Genomic DNA, 25,783 nt, shown 5'->3' on the forward strand with positions numbered 1-25,783 from the left:
AGATCTAGAATGGCCACATAACACAAACTATGGAACAGAGTCCTTTAACAATACACTATCATACTAGCATACATTCATTTTGCGACAGTGGTAAGAATACGCCATTTAATTTATTGGTACCAAGAGCAGTAAAACGCCAGTGTTTTTTTTACTCCGACGTGACAATATCTCCATAATAGGTAACTGGAGGGTGGGGGGGCAGAACCAAAGAAACTGACATTTTAACAATGTATTCATCAAACCCTCATAGAGAATTTTTCTTACATAGCATGTGTGATGACAATATATAACCATGTGGAAATATTTACACTTGTAAATACCAGATCACAACACACTGTGATAAATTGATAATAACCCCAACAAAACATGTTATCACATAACAAAATGAAACTGTTTTACTATATGCATGGTGACATGAGGACCAGTCTTACTCTATATTTCATGTGTAACTGTGTAACCAGTCCAGCAGATTGCTTCTACCAATAATCATGCTAAGAACAATAATTAAATAAATTACCACTGTACAGGCCCTTCCCCAGAAATTTTTTAAGGCGCTGGGGTAAAGTTTTTGTGACGGGATAAGGGGTGGGTGCGGGAGGGGTATCCCCCTCCCGTGTTCGATTTTTTTTTTAAATCGAACCCAAATGGTGCTTTTTTAAGTATACCATATGCAAAAAAACACAACAACATGTATTTCATTACTTCTACATTTTCACATAATGACTATAACCATCAGTATATCATATAGTGTTATTTCTAGAGCTCAAAAAGGGCAGAGTGCTGCCAAAAAGGGACAGAGTGCTGTCCGAAAGGGGGAGGGTGCTCTTTTCGACCTGAAAGTTATCATAGCAGTAGTTGCATTTCTAGATGTCTATAGTTAATATGTATTCCATTTATCTTTATTGCACACTTAAAGGAAATGTCACAGAATAAATTTAAGTGGTAAATCTTCCCAAAACCAGTAACAAAGTTTACAAAGGATTTTTACTTACTTTATAGTTTAGGTTAAACCATTCAAGCCTTTCTCTTAAAAATGTCACCAAGAATGTCAACTTATTCATATGAATATGAAATAGTGGAGGGCCTTAATATATTAGCTTAATCTTGAAACCAAGATCATGTTGTAAACAACATAGTTAAAGGCCTGTTTCAGGTCACATTGTAAACTAATAATTATCAAAAGTCATGTTGTATTGATCAGGTCTTTCATCAATATTTCGTTAACAGAAAAGTGCTATTACAGTCAGGTTAAAGTTTACTAAAACGCATATCCAAAATATACTATCCGGATACTGGTACACTTTCGGAAAGTTGTCTGAAAGTAGTTTTTACTCAGTTACATGACCTACTAGGGTAAACCAGAGATAATTTCTCAAATTTTGATGTTTCTCATCGTAAAAAATACACCGACTGTCAGCTTTTTTTGAAGGAAATACGGGAAAATTGCATACGACATCGGGAGTAATAAGACTCGTGAACGGACATTCTAAACTTACTTTTACTTTCGATATTCATTAAAATTTGTGCATTTTCTAGTTTAAATTACAGTAGAATCAAACTGCATTGATATATACTTGTTATTATACTAAACAACGGTCTAATTTAAATTTTGCACAAAGAAATCTAGGGCTCTTTTCACGTGCTTGGTAATCAGCTGGCCACTTACGCACCCCTTTTTGACATTTCACAGGATCCATACTATTTATCAATTAGTTTTAACACTTCATTGATTCTCATTACCTGTGTGCATTCGCCGTGACGTAATTTGCTGATCAAAAAAATCGTCGAGGCATGTCAACAGGGAAATTACATATACACTACACATGAGGTATCTCTCGGGGATGAAATCGCTTACTGATTTAAGACGCCGCGCTAATAATTGAGGCACCGCGCGGGATATTTAAGCGCTGCGGGAAGCTGAATTTCGTGTTTTAAGCGCCGCGGTAGCGCGGCGCCTTATGCGGCTGCGGACGGGCCTGCCACAGTTTATCAGGTCCTATCATAAAAAAATTTGATTAACAATAAATGGTTATAATGAACTGATTAAAATATCAACAAATTCTAAAAACTGAGATGAAAAAAGGTACTAATTCTAACTGATCTGTTTATTTATACATGATAATTAGCACTTCCCAAGTCACATATAATTTACTTATAGATACATATCACTTATCTCTCTACACATTTAAACTCCTTAAAAAACCACAAGTTATTGTCAAAACCCTTCATCACTGAATGTATGTCCTTGAACTGAAAAAAAGAAGTAGTAATTTTGTAATTTCCTGTGTACTCCATGTTTATAAATATTACTCATAAATCACTTATTTTAATGACCCCTCATCTGGTGTCAATTGAATTGTACATATTCTTTAAAAAAATGCTTCAATGTCATATACATTCACAAGACAATTGATTTAAAGGACTGAATAATCATCTGTGCTGAAGGCACTATTTATAACATATTTAGGGAACAACATTAACATGAATTTCAGAAATATTCCTGAACTGACAAATCTAAATAAATAACAAAAGCAAAAACAACAAGAGCACCGCCTTGCGGGTGCTGACGCTCATCTGATTTTTTTTGTGTAATAGAAATATTGTCCTACCCATGATTTTCTAAGTCTAAAAAGGGCCATCATTCTTGCAAAAAGCAGGATAGAGTTATGTTTCTTGATGTACAGTGTCCACTTATGATGGTGAAAAACTGTTGCAAGTTTTAAAGCAATAGCTTTAATAGTTTATGAGAAAAGTTGACTTAAACATAATACTCAACCAAGAAAATGATTTTCTAAGTCCAAAAGGGGCAATAATTATTGCAAAAAGCAGGATGGAGTTATGTTGCTTGCTGTACAGGGTCAGCTTATGATGGTGAACAAGTGTTGCAAGTTTCAAAGCAATAGCTTTGATAGTTTAAGAGAAAAAGTTGACCTAAACATAAAACTTAACCAAGAAATCTGATATTTTCTGAGTCAAAAAGGGGCCATAAATCTTGCAAAAAGCAGGACGGAGTTATGTTTCTTGCTATACAGGGTCAACTTATGATGGTAAACAAGTGTTGCAAGTTTTAAAGCAATAGCTTTGATAGTTTAGGATAAAAGCTGACCTAAACATAAAACTTAACCAAGAAAACTGATTTTCTAAGTCCAAAAGGGGCAATAAATCTTGCAAAAAGCAAGATGGAGTTATGATTCTTGACGTACAGGGTCTGCTTATGATGGTGAACAAGTATTCCAAGTTTCAAAGCAATAGCTTTGATAGTTTAGGAGAAAAGTTGACCTAAACATAAAACTTAACCAAGAAATCTGATATTTTCTAAGTACAAAAGGGGCCATAAATCTTGCAAAAAGCAAGATGGAGTTATGTTTCTTGCTATACAGGGTCAGCTTATGATGGTGAACAAGTATTCCAAGTTTCAAAGCAATAGCTTTGATAGTTTAGGAGAAAAGCTGACCTAAACATAAAACTTAACCAGGCAACGCCGACGCAGACGCCGACGCCGACAACCGCTCAAGTGATGACAATAACTCATCATTTTTTTTCAAAAAATCAGATGAGCTAAAAATAGTCTATTCCATTTGCTGCACGAAGTGTTCTATTATTAATATTGTGATATTTTACTGCATTTCCAATGTAACTACGTCCGATTATGTCATAATTCATGAACGGCAAATTTTAAATTGTATTAGTTGTAACACTGAATTTGTTGATCCAATAAATTCTATTATTACCAGTACTTCCCAGGATTTTACAACTCACACCACACTGAATCAAGCTGGATGATGAAATACAAGAAGTTAATTGCCGCATCATTGCTACATGTGCGCACTCGGAAGCAATGTGAACTGACAATCACTTGGTTAGTGTTCTGGTGCCGACCTTGTACTTATTCGTCCTTATTGTCTTTATGTTTGTAATCCGGTAAACATTAAAATATAACATATGAAAACTGTTACACAGTTTCTATACTTTCAACATACACATTTCATGATGAATTCTGCATGAATTCTGTCAATATATATACAAATTCTCCACGAATATGAATCCAAGATGGCTTTAACAAATTGTTATACTTCACAACTAGGTCAATGTATGTAAACGATCAGAACAGTATTACATTGGCACTTCAATTCATATACATATTGAGATAGAAATGATTGTTGTTATATCTCAATGTCCCGGACTCTTCAGGGGGGATTCTGTGGATGATTTGGATCTATCACGGTTGTAGAGAAGCCGAGACCAACGCCACGCTGTGTGTGGGTCGTCATTCTCGCAAACTGATATTCTTGATCAAGTCTCTGAAACAATTCTGCCTGTTTACGCTGCTGCTCCTCTGACAGTTTTTGCACATCCTCTGTTAGCTCATCAGTCGACACCTGTCCCTCGCCCTCTTTCATTCCCATAAGTTTGCGGAATTTTGATGCTGTTTTATTGTCATCGGTTGTGACAAAAGCTGATTTCCACTGGGTCTCCATCTGATCCTGTAATACACAATACAATATTTTCTATTTTTTATACTTTTAAACTAATGACACACTCATTGTACATAGCCCATATTGTAATGTACTGAATGTTTCAACCAAAGTGTCCAAATATATTCATGGTACAAGTATAAAATCTAAACCTGACTAGTGAAAAACAAGTTCAACAAAACTTCTGTGTTATTAAAATGGTTCCATGATTTATTTTATTTATTAATTATTATTACATACTGGAAAACCATTTTGTGAACAAGAAATTTCATGGTTTTGGAAAAAAACAAACAAAATTCGTTTGAGGATAAATTCATGGATTTCTACCTGTAATGATAAAATGTATGAGAATTTTATTTGTTACTTGGGATTTAATTTCGTGAAGCAACCATGAAATACAGAATTTAGTCCCAAACGAGTATTAAACACTTCACAGTAACATTCTCATCAATAGGCAATTCTAAATATATGCTCAGTTCATCTGTGCAATACATTAAGGCATTAAAGAAACTACATACATTTTTATCTTTTTCTTCCGTTTTCTTTGACCAGAGAAGTTTCCTCTTTTGGACTTGTTCTGCATACTTCAGAGGATTAACTGCTGCAGGATTATAGTACTTTGGAACTTCAACTCCAGTCAGTTCTTGAGCCTGAAGTAACAGTGTAACATTGAATGTACAATTATGAACTATGCTTATGGCATATCATATGAATGTACAAATTAGGTCATGCAACAAATTCTAACAGATTGACTTCAGCTAATTAGTAGACTGTCCTGTTAATAAACAGGCACCTTTTTTTCCCCATTTATTTTCTCTAGTATATATTCATAAATATTTACTATTTTTTTCACCAGTGTATGTCCAAAAACTTCACATCATTTCCAGTCTCATACTTTAAAACATTTTTTATGCAAATATAACTTGACTTTAAGGCTTTATACAAGAGGATGTGCAGAAGGGATCTTCTTACAGATTTCACACTACAGATATTCTTACAGTAAAATATACCTTTTTGTGCATAGCTGCCATGGTCTGTATGAGGGCCATCTGTGGAGTGACAGATTCTCCCCCAGTAAGTTTAACTCCCTTCAATAGATCAGATGGTCTTAATGCTTCCCCTGGCTTCCGCAATGCATCAAGATCTGACACCACTAAAATATAAATTATTAATATATCATTATGACTTCCGCAATGCATCAAGGTCGGACACCACTAAAATATAAATATATCATTATGGTTTCTATACTGCATCAGGATCTGACACAACTGAAATATTTTATGGCTTCCATAATACAATAGGGTTATTATAATAGTAGTTCAATCTGGGATGCTGTATTCAGCTAGTGGATTTTTGCTAGATCTGATCTCACGAGGCGCTGTGATCCGACCTTGCAAAATCTATGAGAGCCGAATACAAAATCCCAGATCTAGCTACTGTTATAATGACCCTTTTATTATATACCTCCATCTTTTGTTTTGGTATTTTGTTATTGAATATTGAATTCAATATTTTTCTATGTTCAAATGGAACTTAGTGAAGTTTTTATGTATGCTATTTATAGAACGGTGTCAGGTCATGCATTTTAATGAAAGTAGTCCGGTAACATACAATACAAAAGGTACAATACAGACTTTTTTCTGCCCATTCATATTTAATTGTAAAATACAAGCCGATTTTTTTACAGAATTTATATAGATATACAATAAATCGGGATCTGACACCACTAAAATATAGATATATCATCTTCACTGAATTCAAATAATACATCTATTTCCAAACAAGAATGAAATACAATGTACACATATCTAAGGATTGAGCAGTAAACAGTAAGCTTGCATTAAAATGTCTACAACAACCATTGAATTTCAATATATATTCCACTATCCTTTCTTAAAGGAAAATTAAGTACAATATTAGCCAGCCAAGGTCCAAACCTTTCTGTTCTTGGTTCATTTCCTTGCTAGCATTGATAAATTCTTTCCTCATCTGTTCTTTGAAAGTTAATTTTCTGCCCAATACTGGACTGCGACTCCTCAATCTCTCCCTACTCCGACTTCTGTGAACACAAAAAATACATGGTTATAATAAAATCTTATCTTGCTTATTTGAATGTCAATATAAAGACTAACAGTTGACATGTATATCTTACCTACAACCCAGATAGCGTTCTTGATTTTCCAATTTTGTTTCGAAGGGATATACAAAATGTATATATATATGTATATATCTATCATCACTAAGAACCTTTAATCAGTCTTGTATCCTTGGGCTGGCCAAGACAAGTAACTTAAATTCAAATTTTGTAAACTTTTTGCTAGTACCAGTAACTTACTATGCTTCAGAGACATCAGTGAATTTTTTTTTATCAAAACCAGGCTGAAATGTGATAGTTCAAGAACGAAAATTTTATCTTAAATAATGGACTGTCAAAGAAATGACCAACCATAATTGACCAGTTAAAATCAATAAAAGGCACAGACGTCAAGGTACCTGGAATGTCTTTCCCTACTTCTATGTCTACTTCTACTTCTTCTGTCTCGACTCCTACTCCTGTGCTTCCTCTTCCTGTCTTTACTTCTACTTCGTCTCCTCTCCTTACTTCGACTTCTTTTCCTTTCTTTACTCCGTCTTTCTTTGCTCCTACTTCTGTGCCGATGACGAGATCTACTTCTCCTTCGATCTTTCTTCTTATCTTTTCTATCTTTACTGCGACTTCTGCTGCGCTTTCTGTAACTTTCACCTTTACTATCTTTACTGTCTTTAGATTCTGACTTTTTAACATCAGTTTTAGCTTGAGTTTCAGATACTTTCTTATCACTAGTACTCTCCTTACGATCACGTCCTTCTGACTTTCGTGTTTCACTCTTACTGTCTTTTCTTTCTCGACTTCTGCTTCTTTTCTCATCACTTCTACTTGATTTTCTGTCGCGTGATTTCTTTTCCTTGTGCCTATGACGATCTCGAGACCGACGACGTTTTCGGTCCTTAGACCGTGATCTGCTATGCCTTCGCTTGGATTTGGAAGAGCTGTGATCATGCTAAAATAAACAGTAGATTTGAGAAGTGAAAGACAAAGGTAGGCCAACATCTAACTTTTCAAGCAGCTGTCCACTAAAAAAGATGCATTAATGCCACAGTTAACCAGAGATAGACTTAACATTTTAAATCTATTATAAAAGTGAAAATCACTTAAAGACAAAGAAAATCTCCTATATAAGTGACCCCCCCCCCCCAAATACCAGACTTTTTAATCCCCAATATACAAGATCCTGTCTGGTCCAGTCTGTTAAGGGTCCATAAAACCCCTGTAGACTTGACATGTAGCCTAATTATTGTCAGAGAATCATAAATTTTATTGCCTACAGGTAAATTGGTTATTTCCTGTGTTTTGCATTTTATTAATTGAAATGCTGTTGTTTTTTTTAGTCTTTTTTCAGCATGTACACAAAATTTTAATTGTTAAGATGCTAACTTTGATTGCTCAGTCATGTGAGTAATGTCCTGGCCAATTAAATTATAACTCTTATAGCAAAGCAATTCTCACTGTAAAATAATTATTCAAAACTTAATAAGAGAAATTACAAGTTTGTTTATTCAATGATTATGATCTTTTTATCAAAAGTAACAAAATAAAAAAAAAGAAAAGATAATTGCTGGATTTTATTAGAAATTAAAGAAGCGTTCAGTTGCATTTTTAATAGATAGAGAAGGTATATAGACAGAAGGATGTTATATATTAAAAATGCTTAATTCCTCTTGTGTTGTTTAAATAATGTTAACTTTCTTTTATGTATAATAAAATCCAGCAATAAAGATATATCATTGTTCAAAATACACAATAATTTATTACTTCTAAAAGCTATGTGCCTGAATGCATTTTTTATATTTTTGATAATAATAAACAGCAATAATGAGATGTAATTGTTAAAAAACTTACTTTATTAAAAATATGATAAAACACTATTGTATCTTATCACTTTGTTTATTTAGTCCTAATTCAATCAAGCTTTCTAAACTCGTTATAAAGGTGAGAACTGGTATGTTATAAAGGTGAGAAATATCACCTGCAATTTATTTACTGCACAGTAGCTATACAGTAGCTTATTATGATAAACAGAAGCAAGTCTACCAATGGTCCCGACTTGTGTATTGGCCCTTATCGCCAATACGCAGACCTTATCATCTCCATAGGCCACATACCAGGCATACCAGAATCAGTGTCTTTAAAAAAGACTGTATGAAGTATTCTTCAGTTGTGATGAGTTATAATGGAGATATAAGCTTACTGAGAATCGATAAGGTGTATGTGCATGTGCACATGACAATGATGCCATCTCATTAGCTCTGATGACTTTCCTCCTGGCAAGCTGAAGACTTGATATTTACATGTATCTTACTAAATCAATTAATACATATCAACATCAACTTGTATCCCGTCATTTCCGCTTAACTTAAACATTCAATGCCAAAACAAGAAAACAAAGAAAACACCTGAAACATACCTTTGACCTATGCTCTCTATGTGACCTTTTCCTATCTCTTGACCTTGACCTCTTTCTCTCCTTTGACCTAGGTCTCTTTTTGTCATCTGATGATTTGACAATGCTGCTTTCCTTTTTATCCTTCAGCTGCAAGAAAAAGAAATGCAGTCAACTTAACATGTATCTATATAATGGATAAGACTTCTAAATGTTCAAAAGTTTGAAATACAGTACTGGCATTAACTTACTTCATCTGGTCACAATTATGATGCCAAAAAGATGTTTTTCCTTAGCATTCTTATAATAATTCTGTCTCTAATAATACCTTATAATAATTTTTACCCAAGTAATACCTGTATTTCACAACTTTCAGACCTGAAACTGCATTAACATGTTGATACTGTCTACAGGGACCTAAATTTTGCAAATAATTTTTTCTCCAAGTATGAGAGTTGATCAAAAAGCAATGTGACATTGTCCATTGTGCATTTATTCATTACTTTACAGAAATCAGATCAAGATGTAAGCTAATTTAGATAGATATTAATTACTAGGGCTATTACCTTTTAGATATATAGAACTTCAGTGACATTACTTTTGGATCAACCCTTACAACTACACTCAGCATTACCTTGATATCAATCTGTGCAACCAATGATTTTGCCTCTGTATCATCTCTCTCCGTCAAATCTGGTGGGTCGCTTGTGTGCGACTTGATGCTGTTAACTGGGGACAGATGTGGCGGTGAAGGTGAACCGGACCTAGATGATGATGCTGAACTTGACCCCGTTGACCCTGATCTGTCTGAAGAACTTGACCTGGCACGTTCTTTCACTTGCTGAAAGTAAACAAAATCAGCTTGTTGTTTAAGTGACATTTCTTTCATTTTATTTCATCTTTTAATAAAGAATGCACAAAGAAAAATTCTGTTTAACTTAAGTGCCATATGTCTTTAAGAAGACGAAAGTGCAGGCAGTTAAATAATGGAACATTATTAGTGTCAGTATACAGCAAGCATAGAAACAGAAACAAAACAATATACACATGGATACTGAAGAAGCACATATGAGCCGTGCCATGAGAAAACCAACATAGTGGGTTTGCGACCAGCATGGATCCAGACCAGCCTGCATATCCGCGCAGTCTGGTCAGGATCCATGCTGTTCGCTTTCAAAGCCTATTGCAATTAGAGAAACCGTTAGCGAACAGCATGGATCCTGACCAGACTGCGCAGATGCGCAGGCTGGTCTGGATCCATGCTGGTCGCGAAGCCATTATGTTGGTTTTCTCATGGCGCGGCTCATATTATCATTCTTTTAACAAACATTGTATTTCCAGTAGTTGCTGATTATATTAACACCAAAATGAGTTCTGCAGCTATTTACCAGTAGTGTGTTCACTTTCTTCAGGTTTAACAGACTGTGACACAAAAATACCACCAATAAAATTTTGCAATGATAAAACTGGCACAGTGATAAAAAAAAGAGAACAGAACAGGATGAACACTTTGTAGTTTTCCTGGCAAGAAAGGGCAAATAAGTTAAAAACATGTACCTGTACCTCACACATTATAGCATGTATTCATAAAATTTGAAAGCAAAGTGGTATAACACATCTAAAATTTACACAATTCACATGAAAGAATTGATGGTGAAATCGAATTCATACAAGTCTGATTTGATTAAGATTGTTTATTTTTCATATTTCAGGAAATAAGGAATTATATGAGAGCACATGATAATGTTTGCTGCATTGAAAACATGTGAGACAAACATCTAACAAGTCAGCTATTTACAGCAAAGCTTCCTGCCAAATATTTAGAGTTAAATTATTTAAATACGATATTTCTGTTCATACAAGAATATAAAAGTGAATTTCCCATTGATACAATTAAAGCACTGACATAATTGAAACACTATCCCTTTCTAACTTGGAAGTGAAAGTGATTTCAAAATACTTAAAACTGATCAATGAAAATCCAATTCAATTTCTTTTGACATTTTTTTTGCCATATGTATTTTGTCTGACCAACAGAAGTATAAATACTAACCATGCCACTAAAAAATACCCTGGCATAATTACCATTAACATATTTACCTGTATTTCTTGCTATAACTATTATACTTATAAATTTGTATCACTTGGTAAATACAAAATAGAAATGTTTTACAAACTCAAAGAGACGCAATTTGTATACAAACTTATATCTATAACAGAATCAAATACACTTTATACACCTCTAAGCTTGTCAACCCCACTCCACCCTTTCAACTGATTATATATGAGCCGTGCCATGGGAAAACCAACACAGTGGGTTTGCGACCAGCATGGATCCAGACCAGCCTGCGCATCCGCGCAGTCTGGTCAGGCTCCATGCTGTTCGCCTTTAAAGCCCATTGGAATTGGAGAAACTGTTAGCGACCAGCATGGATCCTGACCAGACTGCGCGGATGCGCAGGCTGGTCTGGATCCATGCTGGTCGCATACCCACTATGTTGGTTTTCCCATGGCATGGCTCATATATATATATATATATATATATATAGAAAAAATAAACAACATTACATGAGTAACATTATATTTGCCTACCGGTTTCGTTTATACTCATCAGGGCAAATAAACAAATGTTTTATTGCCTGATAGTATAAACAAACCGGTAGCAATAAATGTTACTCATGTATGTTGTTTATTTTTTCTTTATAATATACTTGATCCGGTACAGACTTTTGCATTTATACATATTATATATATATATATATATATATATATATATATATATATATATATATATATATATATACAAAATAAGTTACATTTATCTCAGTATCTACCCGGTAAGTCCCCAGTCTGCAATGATTAAGAATAATTGTCCCTTTTCAAGTTATCATTGCATAGGTAAATATTTTCCCCCGCAAACTTTCCAGGACTTGAAATTCCATCTTGGCTCCATCTGTTCTTGGCTGTTGTACTTACCCTACTTTCGGTGGCAAATCATCACAATTTGACGAGGACCTCTCCCGAACAATTTAGCTTTTCTGGATACCTATGATATTATATAAGTAGTCGTGTCAGACAGTGTTTTTTTGGTTTTTAAGTGATTGTTTTTTCTTTTAATACCCTGGCTGTAAAAGCCAATATTTTTAAACAAGTATGTCACAATTTCCTTTATCAGACAAGTAACTTGTGAAAACGAAATTTCAAATCATGCTATAAACCTGACTTCATCAACAGTTTATTTCTGCATTTCTTGTCCCTTTATCCCTTTCCAGAAATAGCAATTTTGCAAAACAATTGTACTTCAAATAATCCTATCAGATCTGTGTACAAATATGGAAATTAAACGAAATTTTCTAACATATATGCGTACTTACTACAAATTGATGAAGTCTATATATAGCAATCTGGGAGAAACCAGCACATGTATAACTGCTCCCTAAACCATTTTTCAAGTCACAAATGAATTTATAAAACACTTATACCAGTACTGAATCTTATACCACTTGCAACAAGCCAGTTTTAAAAGAATTCATGAACTTATTAAATCTACAAGAAAGAGAACCCATTGATAATTTGATTTTGTTTCTGAAAGAATAATGAAAAGTTGTACATGTCTTGATTTCTTCTGACCATATAATTGCAACTCCCCTGTCAAATATTTCAATAGAACTACCATCCCACGAAAATCCCTGGAAAGTTAGAGATGCACAATTCAAGATCCCTTGCAAAACAAACATGTTAAAACGAATTTTGTGCTCCTACTTTCCAGGGATAACTGTTAGTGTCATACCTTTCTCAGTCTAAAGAAGGCATCATCATCCTCATCATCTTTCTTCTCTGCTTCACCATTATCATTTCCTACTGGCTTACTTTCTTCCATCTTGCCTGCTTCTGTAAGACAAGCAAAAAGTTAGCTCCAGCAATACCCGATTTTCGCAAAAAGAGAATTAACACTCTATTAAATCAAAAGATAGCATTGGCTGAATGAAACAAGGTTTTAGTGTACAACTACAAGTGTACATCTCAATCATATGAAAGTGGACACACTGACTCAGAGTCATTTTCTGATCAAATGTAATTTATTATTATTTTCCATAGAAAAGCTTAATTCTTAAATCCAGCTAAGAAAAGTCTGAACCACTTTTACAAAATTTGTACTAATAGTTCAGCAGGAGAATGGCCGAGTGACCATTAATTGACAGAGTGACCCTTTTAGGACACTGCTGTAGAAACATAGTGTCAAAATTACAACATTAACACATGAAATAAAACAAACAAAATGTCAGTTATATATCAATAGTCTTAATGTTTCATTTTTAAAGCAATGTACCTGTTTCACTATCACTGCTTGCAGAAGACTGTTCTTCCAGTGCCAACCCGCTCTCTGCTGTGCTTGTTGGGCCTTTCATGCCAGGATATGCAACTATGCCATTCACAAGGAAGTCGCTACTTTTCACCGGTTCTGAATTTCCAACTACACCTCCTGGTGCTATCATTTGCTCAAATGAAAGCCATTCATTCTCTAGAACATTTGGTGCTAAATTGGACTTAACCTTTACCTGAAAGATAATATTGCCAAGCGACTATAAACAAGGCTTGTATTCATTTAATATTTAAGCACAACTATAATTTATACATTTAAAAATTGTTGTCAAATGAAGTCATACAGAATTTCTGCATTAGTCTTGGAACACAAACAGAAATATATCCATAGCTATGTTTAAGGATGCTTGTAGCTTAATGCATTCTAACTTTTACTGGGCATATCAGTACATGAAAATGCAACCCTAAATTGGCCATTACGATATGACAAACTAAATGGACTATCAGCCTATAAATCTAGGGAATCATGGTAGATATCTGAAATCTAAGACTGGCAGAGGCGTATTAAAACCTTACAGGGTTGGATGTACACTGACGAGATAAAGAAATGCCTCATTCAAACTCGGTATACAATTTTTCGTTAACCGTGATTCAAAATTAGAAAAGAACAATTCCATTCGCAAATTAGATGCTTTACAAGAATTTATAGTCAATAAGAAATCATTTCATTGTCGCATTAAGCTTAAATCTTGAATTTTAATAGGCCGGTCGGAGAAATTGCATTAGAAAAATCAGTAGCGCGTGTGGCCACCTCTGCTAGCAACCACAGCAGCAAGGCGACGCCTCATAGAGCCGCACCAGTTGCGTAACAGATACCGTGGGATTCTGGCCCACTCCTGGTGCAGCGCTGCTACCAGTTCCCGGACCTTTGTTGACCGGGGTTGACGTTGGCGTAACTGCCGTCCGAGATAACGCGTGTTCAATCGGATTGCAGTCCGGTGAACACGCCGGCCAAGGTAAAACATTAATGTTTCTAGCCTGTAGAAAGTCCCTGGTGACGCGTGCAACGTGAGGTCGCGCGTTGTCGTGCTGACAGACTAATCCTTGACGTTGACGGAATAAAGGGACAACTACATGACGTAATATCTGGTCGATGTAACGCCTGGCTGTGAGATTACCTTGGTAAACATCGAGTTGGGACTTAAACCTATGGTTGATTGCTGCCCACACCATTACTCCACCTCCACCGTAACGATTGTGCTCCAAAACGCAATTGTTTGCGTAGCGTTCATGGCGTCGTCTATAGACACGGATACGTCCGTCAGCGTTCCACAAGTTGAAACGCGACTCGTCAATGAACACTACGTTCTGCCAACGCTGGCCGCGATGGTTGCGGGCCCAAATAAGACGTTGGTGACGGTGGCGTAATGTTAGAATTAGACCGCAGTAGGGTCTACGACAGGTAATTCCGCATTCTCTGAGTCGATTTCTCACTGTATGTCGACTAATTGGACGTCCACTGTTACCTACAACTATACGTGACGTAGATTGCGCCGTCACAAATCTGTCACGTAAATGACGTTGACGTATATAATTATCCTGTCGTATTGACGTTACACGCGGTCTACCTGAACGTGGTCTATCGATAGACGTTCCCGTGTCTCTAACACGTCGAATAAGGCGCTCAATTGTCGAACGAGAGACGTTAAAACGTCTAGCAACTTGTTCCTGCGTTCGCCCACATTCAAGCATAGCCAAAACCTGAGCCCTCTCTTCAGAATTCAGCCTCGGCATTACGAAAACTAATGTTTTTTTCAGAGTATAGCTGAAAATATGGTTGTGTGTCGTATTACACATGTACATGTGCAAAAATCGTTCAATCAAACCACATGGTTTACATGCACAGACTGCACGAGGAAATCATGACCAGGTACATGAAGTGAACAAATGGCTGAATGAAATCGCGCGAGTTTTTGTTCACTGTGTTTGTCGGTCAGAATACATGTAGATTTACTACATTTCACAACAATTAAAAGCGTTAGGAAAAAAATAACGCCAAATTTCAATGAGGCGTTTCTTTATCTCGTCAGTATATATTCAGGGCCTTTTCTAGGGTTTTGGGGAAAAAGGCCCCTGGTCTGGGAATTTTTATGCGGTGAATTATCAGAACTAGAAAAAAGTATCAACAAAATCAAGTAAATTGTTAGTTTTTTACAATAAATTATATTAGTTTAAAACTTTGTCTTCAAGTTTTATGGTAGACATTCAAATGAACAACAAATTTGAAGTATCCCCTAGTGAAATATAGAGAATTTATTTTTCTGTTGATTTTAGACAGACCTTGCAAAAAGGAATAACTCTTCAATTGTCATGCAGGAGGGCGCGTTTTAGAGCAGCATGTGACCTCATGTGACATTGACCTTTCCCTTAAGGACCTGGCTCTTGTGCAAGACACTCCTGTCTGTCGATGGTGAACAATTGTACCAAGTTACATCAAAATCCCTCCATGCATGAAGAAATTCTCCGGACAAAGTTTGCGGGTGCACTCCGCCCACCCAAGGATGTCCTGTCCAGGGGAATAAAAATGGAGGTGAAGAGTTTGAAGTGCTGTAGTTTATTGTAAAAGAACTTATAAGGTCAAATAATGTATGCGTGTGGAACGCACGCATTGGTCGAGAGGGCTAAGACACTTTCCTATGGAGGTGAAGGCCCCTGGTTTGACTCCTGGCTACTCCAATTGCAGTGTGTCCTTGCGCAAGGCACTTTATCACGATTACCTCAGTTGACCCAGCTGTAAATGGGTACCAGCAAATTGCTGGAGGTAAGGTATTATTGGTTTTAACTGTTCTTATAATACTAATAGGGTCGCTCAAAAGCTCTACAGAGCTTATGTTCCTTGTTTCACAAATTAACGGTAAATAATATTTATCTTTATCTATAGAATTATGAAAGATACAATTTCGTGAATAAATCAAAACCATTTTTTGAAAGGAAAAATGTTATGTTATGTTAGAAGTAGGAAAAATAATTTATGTTAGAAGTGGCTATTCGTACAGTCCCCTCAGAATAGTGAAATAGCTTGCAGGTGGCTATTCGTAGGCAGTTTTGTATTACATTGTCAGTCAGGGGTGTAACTGTTTCAAGTTGTTGCAGTTTATAACCCATTCGAGTTATTGCTTATACTTTCATAACTTGTTTCAGTTATTAGGGATTTTTCTAGACCTCTAAAAAGGGCAGGGTGCTGCTAAAAAGGGGCAGGTTGCATTTTTCACATTGCGTACCTTCGTCTAAGAAAATCATAAGGTAGATTTCCATGGTTTTGTTGTAACGTCTACATTGTAAGGTATTACAGAAAGATATGCAATGAATCTGAATGTCAGGAAAACATTAATACCTGCTTGTCTATATATATAACATGCTTATCATTTATAAGTATATGCAGTTTGTTTTATGTTTGCATACATTACTTTTGTCTGGAAAGTTTTCTTGATTAGAAATATACCATAAAGATACTATTGAATAATTTAATAATTCTGGTGCAAATCTGTCATTATACATTCTTTACTGAACGTACCGTTGATACTCGTGTATAAATGCACAATTTTTTTTTTACCCCCCCCCCCACTCCACAACCCTGAATCGTGGGTGCATTATACAAAGGTGTAGACAATTTTCCAACTACAAATTCAATAACAAAATAACTTTTTGTTTATGATTTTCGCCATTTTGGTAAAGGGAAACTACTCTTCGCGCTGACTGTCTACGCTAAATTCTGAGATTGCCGTTACGTTCTGTAAAAGATCGAGTGGTTTATTTTCTTTTAAACAAAGTTAATATCATAGAAATTTAATAGTATTATTTTGATGAAATAAGTATAACTAAATCATAGATATTCTGATAGGCAGTGATACTAATTAAAGATCGACTGTTATCTTCAACCGAGATCAAACTGAGAACAACAAAATTGACACGAGGTGCCACGCTAATTGCCGATAATTACTGGCCATTAACCGGCATTTAATAAGCAGCAGACTTTGTTTTAAGATGTTTTTTCTCCTTTTTAAATCTGTTTTGCAGTTTGCTTTAACTGCTGACCTATCTAATCGTTGTTTGTTACGATTCGATTGGTCGTCGTCTGCATACCGATACTGCATACATGCCTCGGGAAAATACACAGCACCTGTGTATAGTCGGTGGTGTCATAACTTCGTATCGATTGACAATATCTGGGATGGTATTTTGACAGATGATTGATGGGCAGTTCGTTTAGAAATACTTAATTAATGGTCAAAAGGGCGGTGCTAAAAGGGCAAAGGGGCGCTGAAGAAAGGCAAAAGGGCGGCGATTTCGGGCAGAAGGGCGGCGCTAAAAATGGGCAGGGCGCTGCGCCCTGCTATTCCGCTCTAGAAAAATCCCTAGCTATCACAAAATATTAACAAGAGGACCATGATGGTCCTGAATCGCTCACCTCTTCCCACATGATCCAGTTTTGAGTATGACATCGTTTTTTCTATTATTTGACATAGTGACCTAGTTTTTGAGCTCATGTGACCCAGTTTTGAACTTGACCTAGATATTATAAAGATAAAAATTCTGACCAATTTTCATGAAGATCCATTGAAAAATATGGTCTCTAGAGAGGTCACAAGGTTTTTCTATTATTTGACCTACTGACCTAGTTTTTTAAGGCACGTGACCCAGTTTCAAACTTGACCTAGATATCATCAAGGTGAACATTCTGACCAATTTTCATGAAGATCCATTCAAGGGTATGGCCTCTAGAGAGGTCACAAGGTTTTTCTATTTCAAGACCTACTGACCTAGTTTTTGATCGCAGTTGACCCAGTTTCAAACTTGACCTAGATATCATCAAGATAAACATTCAGACCAACTTTCATACAGATCCCATGAAAAATATGGCCTTTAGAGAGGTCACAACGTTTTTTCATTATTTGACCTACTGACTTAATTTTTTAAGGCACGTGACCCACTTTCAAACTTGACTTAGATATCATCAAGGTGAACATTCTGACCAATTTTTATGAATATCCATTCACAAGTATCGCCTCTAGAGAGGTCACAAGGTTTTTCTATTTTTAGACCTACTGACCTAGTTTTTGACCGCACATGACCCTGTTTCGAATTTGACCTAGATATCATCAAGATGAACATTCAGACCAACTTTCATGAAGATCCCATGAAAAATATGGCCTTTAGAGAGGTCACAAGGTTTTTCTATTATTTGACCTACTGACCTAGTTTTTGACGGCACGTGACCCACTTTCAAATTTGACCTAGATATCATCAAGATGAACATTCAGACCAACTTTCATACAGATCCCATGGAAAATATGGCCTCTAGTTAGGTCACAAGGTTTCTCTATTATTTGACCTACTGACCTAGTTTTTGATGGCACGTGACCCACTTTCGAACTTGACTTAGATATCATCAAGGTGAACATAATGACAAATTTTCATGAAGATTTCATGAAATATATGGCCTCTAGAGAGGTCACAAGGTTTTTCTATTTTTAGACCTACTGACCTAGTTTTTGACCGCACGTGACCCAGTTTCGAACTTGACCTAGATATCATCAGGATGACCATTCAGACCAACTTTCACACAGATCCCATGAAAAATATGGCCTTTAGAGAGGTCACAAGGTTTTTCTATTATTTGACCTACTGACCTAGTTTTTGACGGCACGTGACCCAGTTTCGAACTTGACCTAGATATCATCAAGGTGAACGTTCTGACCAATTTTCATGAAGATCTTTTGAAATATATGGCCTCTAGAAAGGTCACAAGGTTTTTCTATTTTTAGACCTACTGACCTAGTTTTTGATGGCACGTGACCCAGTTTCGAACTTGACCTAGATATCATCAAGCTGAACGTTCTGACCAATTTTCATGAAGATCTTGTGAAATATATGGCCTTTAGAAAGGTCACAAGGTTTTTCTATTTTTAGACCTACTGACCTAGTTTTTGATGGCACCTGACCCAGTTTCGAACTTGACCTAGAAATCATCAAGATGAACATTCAGACCAACTTTCATACAGATCCCATGAAAAATATGGCCTTTAGAGAGGTCACAAGGTTTTTCTATTATTTGACCTACTGACCTAGTTTTTGAAGGCATGTGACCCAGTTTCGAACTTGACCTAGATATCATCAAGGTGAACGTTCTGACCAACTTTCATGAAGATCTTGTGAAATATATGGCCTCTAGAGAGGTCACAAGGTTTTTCTATTTTTAGACCTACTGACCTAGTTTTTGACCGCACGTGACCCAGTTTCGAACTTGACCTAGATATCATCAAGATGAACATTCTGACCAATTTTCATGAAGATCCATTGAAAATTATGGCCTCTACAGAGGTCACAAGGTTTTTCTATTTTTAGACCTACTGACCTAGTTTTTGACGGCACGTGACCCAGTTTCGAACTTGACCTTGATATCATCAAGATGAACATTCTGACCAAATTTCATAGAGATCCCATGAAAAATGTGACCTCTAGAGTGGTCACAAGCAAAAGTTTACGGACGGACGACGGACTACGGACACCGCACGATCACAAAAGCTCACCTTGTCACTTTGTGACAGGTGAGCTAAAAAGTCCTCCTGTGCCAATTCCTCATTTGGAATGGGACTAATGCAATTATTTTCTGAATTCTTGACCTCTTATCTTTCCAGCTATGGAGTAAAAATTTTAACGCAAGGCTGATAAAGTTTTACGCAAAGGTTTTAAAGCTATAAAACCCTTAACATTCCATTATGCTTATCAGGTCATGATCAGACTATAAGAGAATTTGATTAACCACAGTTTGCTACTAATATCAATTTAAAGGTCACTTTGTGAGAACAGCAAAAAGACTTTTTTTGAATAACTTACCCGAGTTAACTACATTTTATAACTAATACAGGTTACAAAATGCTCGAAAAAGTAACTGAAATAGGTTACGTAACTTAAAACAGTTACACTCCTGACTGATTGTACTGAAGTCATCCAACCGATACATTTTAACTGATCTTTTTAATTTTCAGTCGCTATTATTTCGTAAGCATTTAAAACTCTTTTAATTCCAGGAAAAATACTATCGCAAATTCGATAAATAATAATTGCAATCTGTACGCCCAAATTTGAAGCTTTTCTCAGGAGCGATGAATTAAAATAATAAACTTACTGTTTTCTTTAGTATTTAAGACATGGATTGTGCTCATGAAAAAGGTTGCAGTTATATTATGTGTTTTATGTAAATATCATATTTTTATAGAGAGCTCTCACTTGTGTTGGAGGCTTATTGAATATGAAATTTTAGCAGCATTTTTCGTCGTTTTAAATTGTGCTCATTAATTGTTGAATTTGTTTTACTACTTGAGCTGAGAGCTATTTATGGATGAATTCTAATATTTCCAGGATTAAAAACTTGGAAGTGTCTATCGGCACGACCGTCGTGCCGATTATTTTTCTTATCCGCACGACGGTCGTGCCGATTAGTATTCTTATCCGCACGACGGGTGTTTCGGTGGCATTTCTATTTTTGGCGTAATATATCTTAGTTAAAAATACTAGCTGTAACAGCATCATGTTCATTATTTGAGCTATCAAATAAACAGTCTTTGATTAGCAACCACAGCTGATTTTTCAATGTAGTTTAACCAGTGATATAATAACATATTCATATTCTGCTTAAATAAACAAACAAAGAACTTTTTAAATTTTTGAAATGTCTTTAAAAATAAAAAAGTTATGAAGATTTGAAATTTCTGAAATTGTCATTTTTTCGGGAATTTTTCCTCTATATAAATAATAAGGAACCGATTCGCAGTCGCGGACCGTTAAAACTCTAAAGTTTACATTAATATTTAGTCTTTCACTAATTTTAAAAGATAATTAGCTGAAATTTGGCACACTTATGGTATTTTTCCTGTAGAATACATTTCTGGTGTCTGTTTTGGCATAGGGTGTATAGTTGCCTTGATATTTTACTTTAAATAAGACATGGTTAGGATTTTGCATGCTAAAATTGTACTTTATGGAGATCTGATAAGGCTTTTGAAAAATTATTTCCGGTAACCCCCCCCCCAAAAAAAGGGTAGGTAGATCTAGATCGGATTTTTTTTTTAAGTGAGACTTTTCAGAAATTATTTATGTGACAAAAATGAATACAAATAAGGGGGTTATGTCTTTCGAGCGTCAATAAATTGATTTCTAAAATCACTGACCATGTTTAAAGCATAAAAAGTGCAGTACTGCAACTTTTTGTTAAAAAGTTGAAAAAAAATCTCCAAGGAAAAAGGGAAAACTTCAGAAAAAATTAACTAAATTTCACATATGTATACAGTATTTTTAGTTGTATCAATAACAAAAAAAATCGACTTTCTAGTCATGTCAGCAGATTGTCGTGCGAATAACGAAAATATTCGGCACGACCGTCGTGCGTATTACGAAAATCGACAAGACGGTCGTGCGGATAAGGAAAATTATCGGCATGACCGTCGTGCGGATAGCCTCAGCCTAAAAACTTATAAATACTTCTGAAATACTTGCGACTGGAAAGTAAAGAAATCAATTGAATGACTTTAGTACAATGTATTACAAAACTTCCGTACGAATTGCTTGCTATTTCAGTATTTGTACCGGAGAGCCGTATAAGTTGCCTGCGAGGCTATTCGGACGGACCCTACGAACTTCCTTTATCATTTATGTAATCTAAAACAGTCACTGAAATACAATATGATTTGCTGCTAAGCCTATCTTGAAAGACCAAACACGCTAGAAAGACCCGGCAATGCCAATAAGCCAAACGAATGCCTTCCCGGTAGTCAGCGGCTAAACGGCGTACGCCTCACTGACCCATATTTTTCAATTTTCTGAACGTGAACTTTCGGTTTTTCTGAACAAACAATACTAAACTCTGGATTTCAGATTAAAATATATATCAAACCATATCATTGCTTCTTTAAAAAATGAATTACACTGATGATTTAACACACCTCTTTGAGTTTAGGACTATCTGGTACAGAATTATCGCCTGTATTTTCATCATCATAATTTGCCAACAAATCCATTTTCCTTCCGTTCTCGCCGGAACTTGTCTGATCACATGGTACAAAACGTAATTTCCGGTATCGCCATGTAAATAACGAAATGGCAAAGAAAATACGAAAGGAAATGTTGTTCCGCAGTCCATAAACAATAATAAAAAAACAAAAAACGGGTGTGCACTGTGAAACAGTTTAGTTTGAATCGGTTACATTGAACTGGCATACATCTACAAGTGGAATCTTACTAAAAAAAAATTCCAAAAATATACAGAAATAGATCTTAGACCAGATTTTACTACTCTTGTCTGGTATCTAACCTTTCTAGCTGTCTAAGTTTCAGTCTCACTTTCTCACTTTGACATCGCACTGTTAATACTTTTGTAAAGATCTTTCCCTTGCAGTGACTGCGCATCTGCTAATGATACCCGAAAGGTTAAGCTGTAAACGAAGATGGACGGACGGACGGACGGACGGACGGACGGACGGAGAGATAGATGAAATAAAGCAAAACACACACACACACACACAAGATAAGATAAGCTCGCCGACAGACACACATAAAACCGCACATAAACAAGTGTAACGTGTATCGAGCAGACTCCTAATATATATATATAAATTTTCCTCTAGCTTCTTTGCTATCTTGATTTTGTTAAAACAATTATTCAAGAAATATTAAATATATGTAACAGATCAGTCAAATTTATGGTATATCAATTTGTTTGTGGCCTACAGTATTTATCTTAAAACGCATATACTAATTTTGCATGGGTTTCCAAACCCTAATGATTTGAGACAATTAATTTCTTCAATGATTAAAAGGATATAAATTACTATGAATCAAGAGGCATAAAACAACGTATTATAAAGTCTATGGCATAGGTCTTTATCCTATATTATCTATATTAATTGGTTTGAATATCTGTATCCTTGATCTACTATCCTATATTCCTTATATTCATTAAATGTCCATAGCCTACGTCCGTAGACCTGGGCCTCTGTCCTATAGCCTCTATATTAATCTGCGACACGGTCTTTCTATTTTTCCTGTTACTCTTTCTGTAGCGCTATACACTATAGAAAACACGAGTCAGGAAAGGTAGTTATTTATCCAAAGTCCCAGATATTAATTCAGCTTATCTTCTTCACGATCTGCACTTCAAGAGCTTCAAATAAATTCTGACAACAACTGCTTAGATTCTCCTATTTAAACCATCTAACAGTGGCGCCACCTACATGCTAACAGTAGCGCCATCTACGTGCTTGCTTTTGATTGGCTAATATTCTGTTTACCGGTCTCAAAGACAAAATCATAGATATCGTATTGATCACAAGGAACCAATCCATTAAATGCGTCAAACTAAACAATAACCAATAGATATCATTGTGATAGGTAAGTTATCGTACTTTTAAGATCATATTGATCATATTTGTGTGATAAAATATCTAAAATACTTACTTTAACTAGTATATTTTGTTGTTTATTTACACTGTTTGCAAATGCTTCTGCAGGTAAGTAAATAAAAGGGAAGTAACTTTTGTTGTCATATTATAGGGATCAGTGATTCTTATGTACTACTATATTTTCGTTACATTACCCACGCCTCTGAAGGCATGCGTCCCGCATGAATATAGACAAAATAATTTCTGTACAAATTTACCTGTTATTTTTACTCAGAATACCTTGTTGCATTACAGGAGGATAACACAATCATGTTTTACAAGAAACAACTGAATTTCTATATACTTCTCAAAGTTATTATTGTCATTGCTTTATGACTTTTTAAATATTAAAATAAAACTGTATATATTTGTCATTTAAATATTTTTCTCCCGTATTTACTCTTATACTTTTAATTGCCATGTCCCCACATTATGTGAGAGTAGAACTCAAATCTACCACTTGTACTAAGGCCGCATCTATTACACTTAAATGGATCATTTACAGTGTGAATACCCAAGTGAAGATTTAACAAGACAGAATCCTTAAAGTATATTTGGCAATAGCGGCATTCATTCTTTAACTCCGACCTAACTTCATCTTTACTCTTGTGTTCCTCTTTATCTATTTCTGTATTCTCAGTTTGCGTTTCAGTGGATTTCAGTAACACATGTGTAATTTCATATGTCTGTGTTTCTGTGGCTTTGATCCTCTTTGACTAGTCATTCTCTATCTTCTGATCAGCTTTCCTCTTTGGTGTCAGTACCGACATAGGTCTTGTCTGTTTTCTGAAGATTCTACCTGTCCGTATGTCCTGTACCACTCTGTTATCTTCTTTGGGTCCATTCTCTTCGGACTCCTTTTCTTCTTCCTTGTCCTTTGACCCTACTTCAGGTTGTTTCTTTACTGGTATATTCAGTTCTGTTTTCTCGTGTTCGGATTTCTTTTCTTCTGGGTTTTCAGTTGTTTCGTTCTCAGATTCATCATCTGACTTACTTTCATCTGTGCTTTCTCTGTCCTCTAATTCACCTATCTCTATATCTGGAGCAAAATCCATAAAATCATAATTACTATCAGAGGACTCGTCTTTTGTTGTACTTGGGATCTCTGACATATTCTTCTCTGACGGTTTGTTCTTCAAATCCATTAATTCGTAATCATTATTCGACGACTCATCTCTTGATGTGCTTTGCTTCTCTGACCTATTCTTCTCTGAGGGTTTGTTTAACGGTTCCTGTGTGTTCTTTGTTTTGTCAATCTGATTTGTTTCTGTGGGAGCCTTTACTTCAGCGTGAACCCTTGACATATGCTTTTTGAGATACACAGTTTTCTTGAACATTTTGTTACATTTTGTGCAGGAGTGATTTTCTTCACACTGACGAACATGTGCAATGAATTCCTTGGATGTCGTGTACCCTCGGCAGATTGGACATACTGGTTTTCTTGCCGTCTGTTTTGTTCTAACCATACTGAAAATAGAAAAAGCATAGTCTTTTAAGTAAGAAGGTTTTACTATTTTTCTACCTAACTTTGTTCTTACAGGTTCTTTATCGGATAGACAGGTTTCATCTCCCTCTGAAATAACAAAAGAATCGTTATTTTCCACTTCTTCTATCTCTTGTGTCTGTATTTCTGGTTCGTCTGTTGTATCTTCTTTGAGACGTTGGTCTTTGGCTTTTCTCATCCTGTTTATATGTATAACCTGTAAAGATTCGAGATAACCACAGTTTACTTTGAACAAGACTTCAGATATTTTGTCAACTACCTTGAATGGTCCTCGCCAGAACGATGTGAACTTTGATGCACAACCTACCTTTTTAACTGGAAAGAAAACATATACGTTATCACCTATGTTAAAGTTTGTAAAGGACAATTTGTTATCATGATACATTTTCTGACGTATAATTGAACGGCCTGTATTTTCTCGAATCACTTTATGGGCCTTTTCTAATTTTTCTTGTAATTCCCATACCCATTGTGAACAAGGTATTGATTTTATAATAGGGGGCA

General features: G+C 35.6%; 1 protein-coding gene across 1 annotated transcript; it reads right to left on the minus strand.

Moving 5' to 3' along the window:
- Positions 1-214: 214 nt before the first annotated feature.
- On the minus strand, positions 215-22,413 carry LOC123533183 (arginine/serine-rich coiled-coil protein 2-like). The gene is made up of 10 exons (XM_053519424.1): positions 22,282-22,413; positions 13,287-13,515; positions 12,747-12,847; positions 9,591-9,797; positions 8,981-9,106; positions 6,969-7,516; positions 6,413-6,534; positions 5,486-5,628; positions 4,994-5,125; positions 215-4,484 (listed from the first exon to the last, which is right to left on the minus strand). Exons 1-10 carry the CDS (start codon positions 22,354-22,356, stop codon positions 4,188-4,190), a joined length of 1,980 nt encoding a protein of 659 aa, XP_053375399.1. The 5' UTR covers positions 22,357-22,413; the 3' UTR covers positions 215-4,187.
- Between the last annotated feature and the right edge of the window lie 3,370 nt (positions 22,414-25,783).

This window comes from Mercenaria mercenaria, chromosome 12, assembly GCF_021730395.1.
Source record: "Mercenaria mercenaria strain notata chromosome 12, MADL_Memer_1, whole genome shotgun sequence".
Taxonomy (NCBI): domain Eukaryota; kingdom Metazoa; phylum Mollusca; class Bivalvia; order Venerida; family Veneridae; genus Mercenaria; species Mercenaria mercenaria.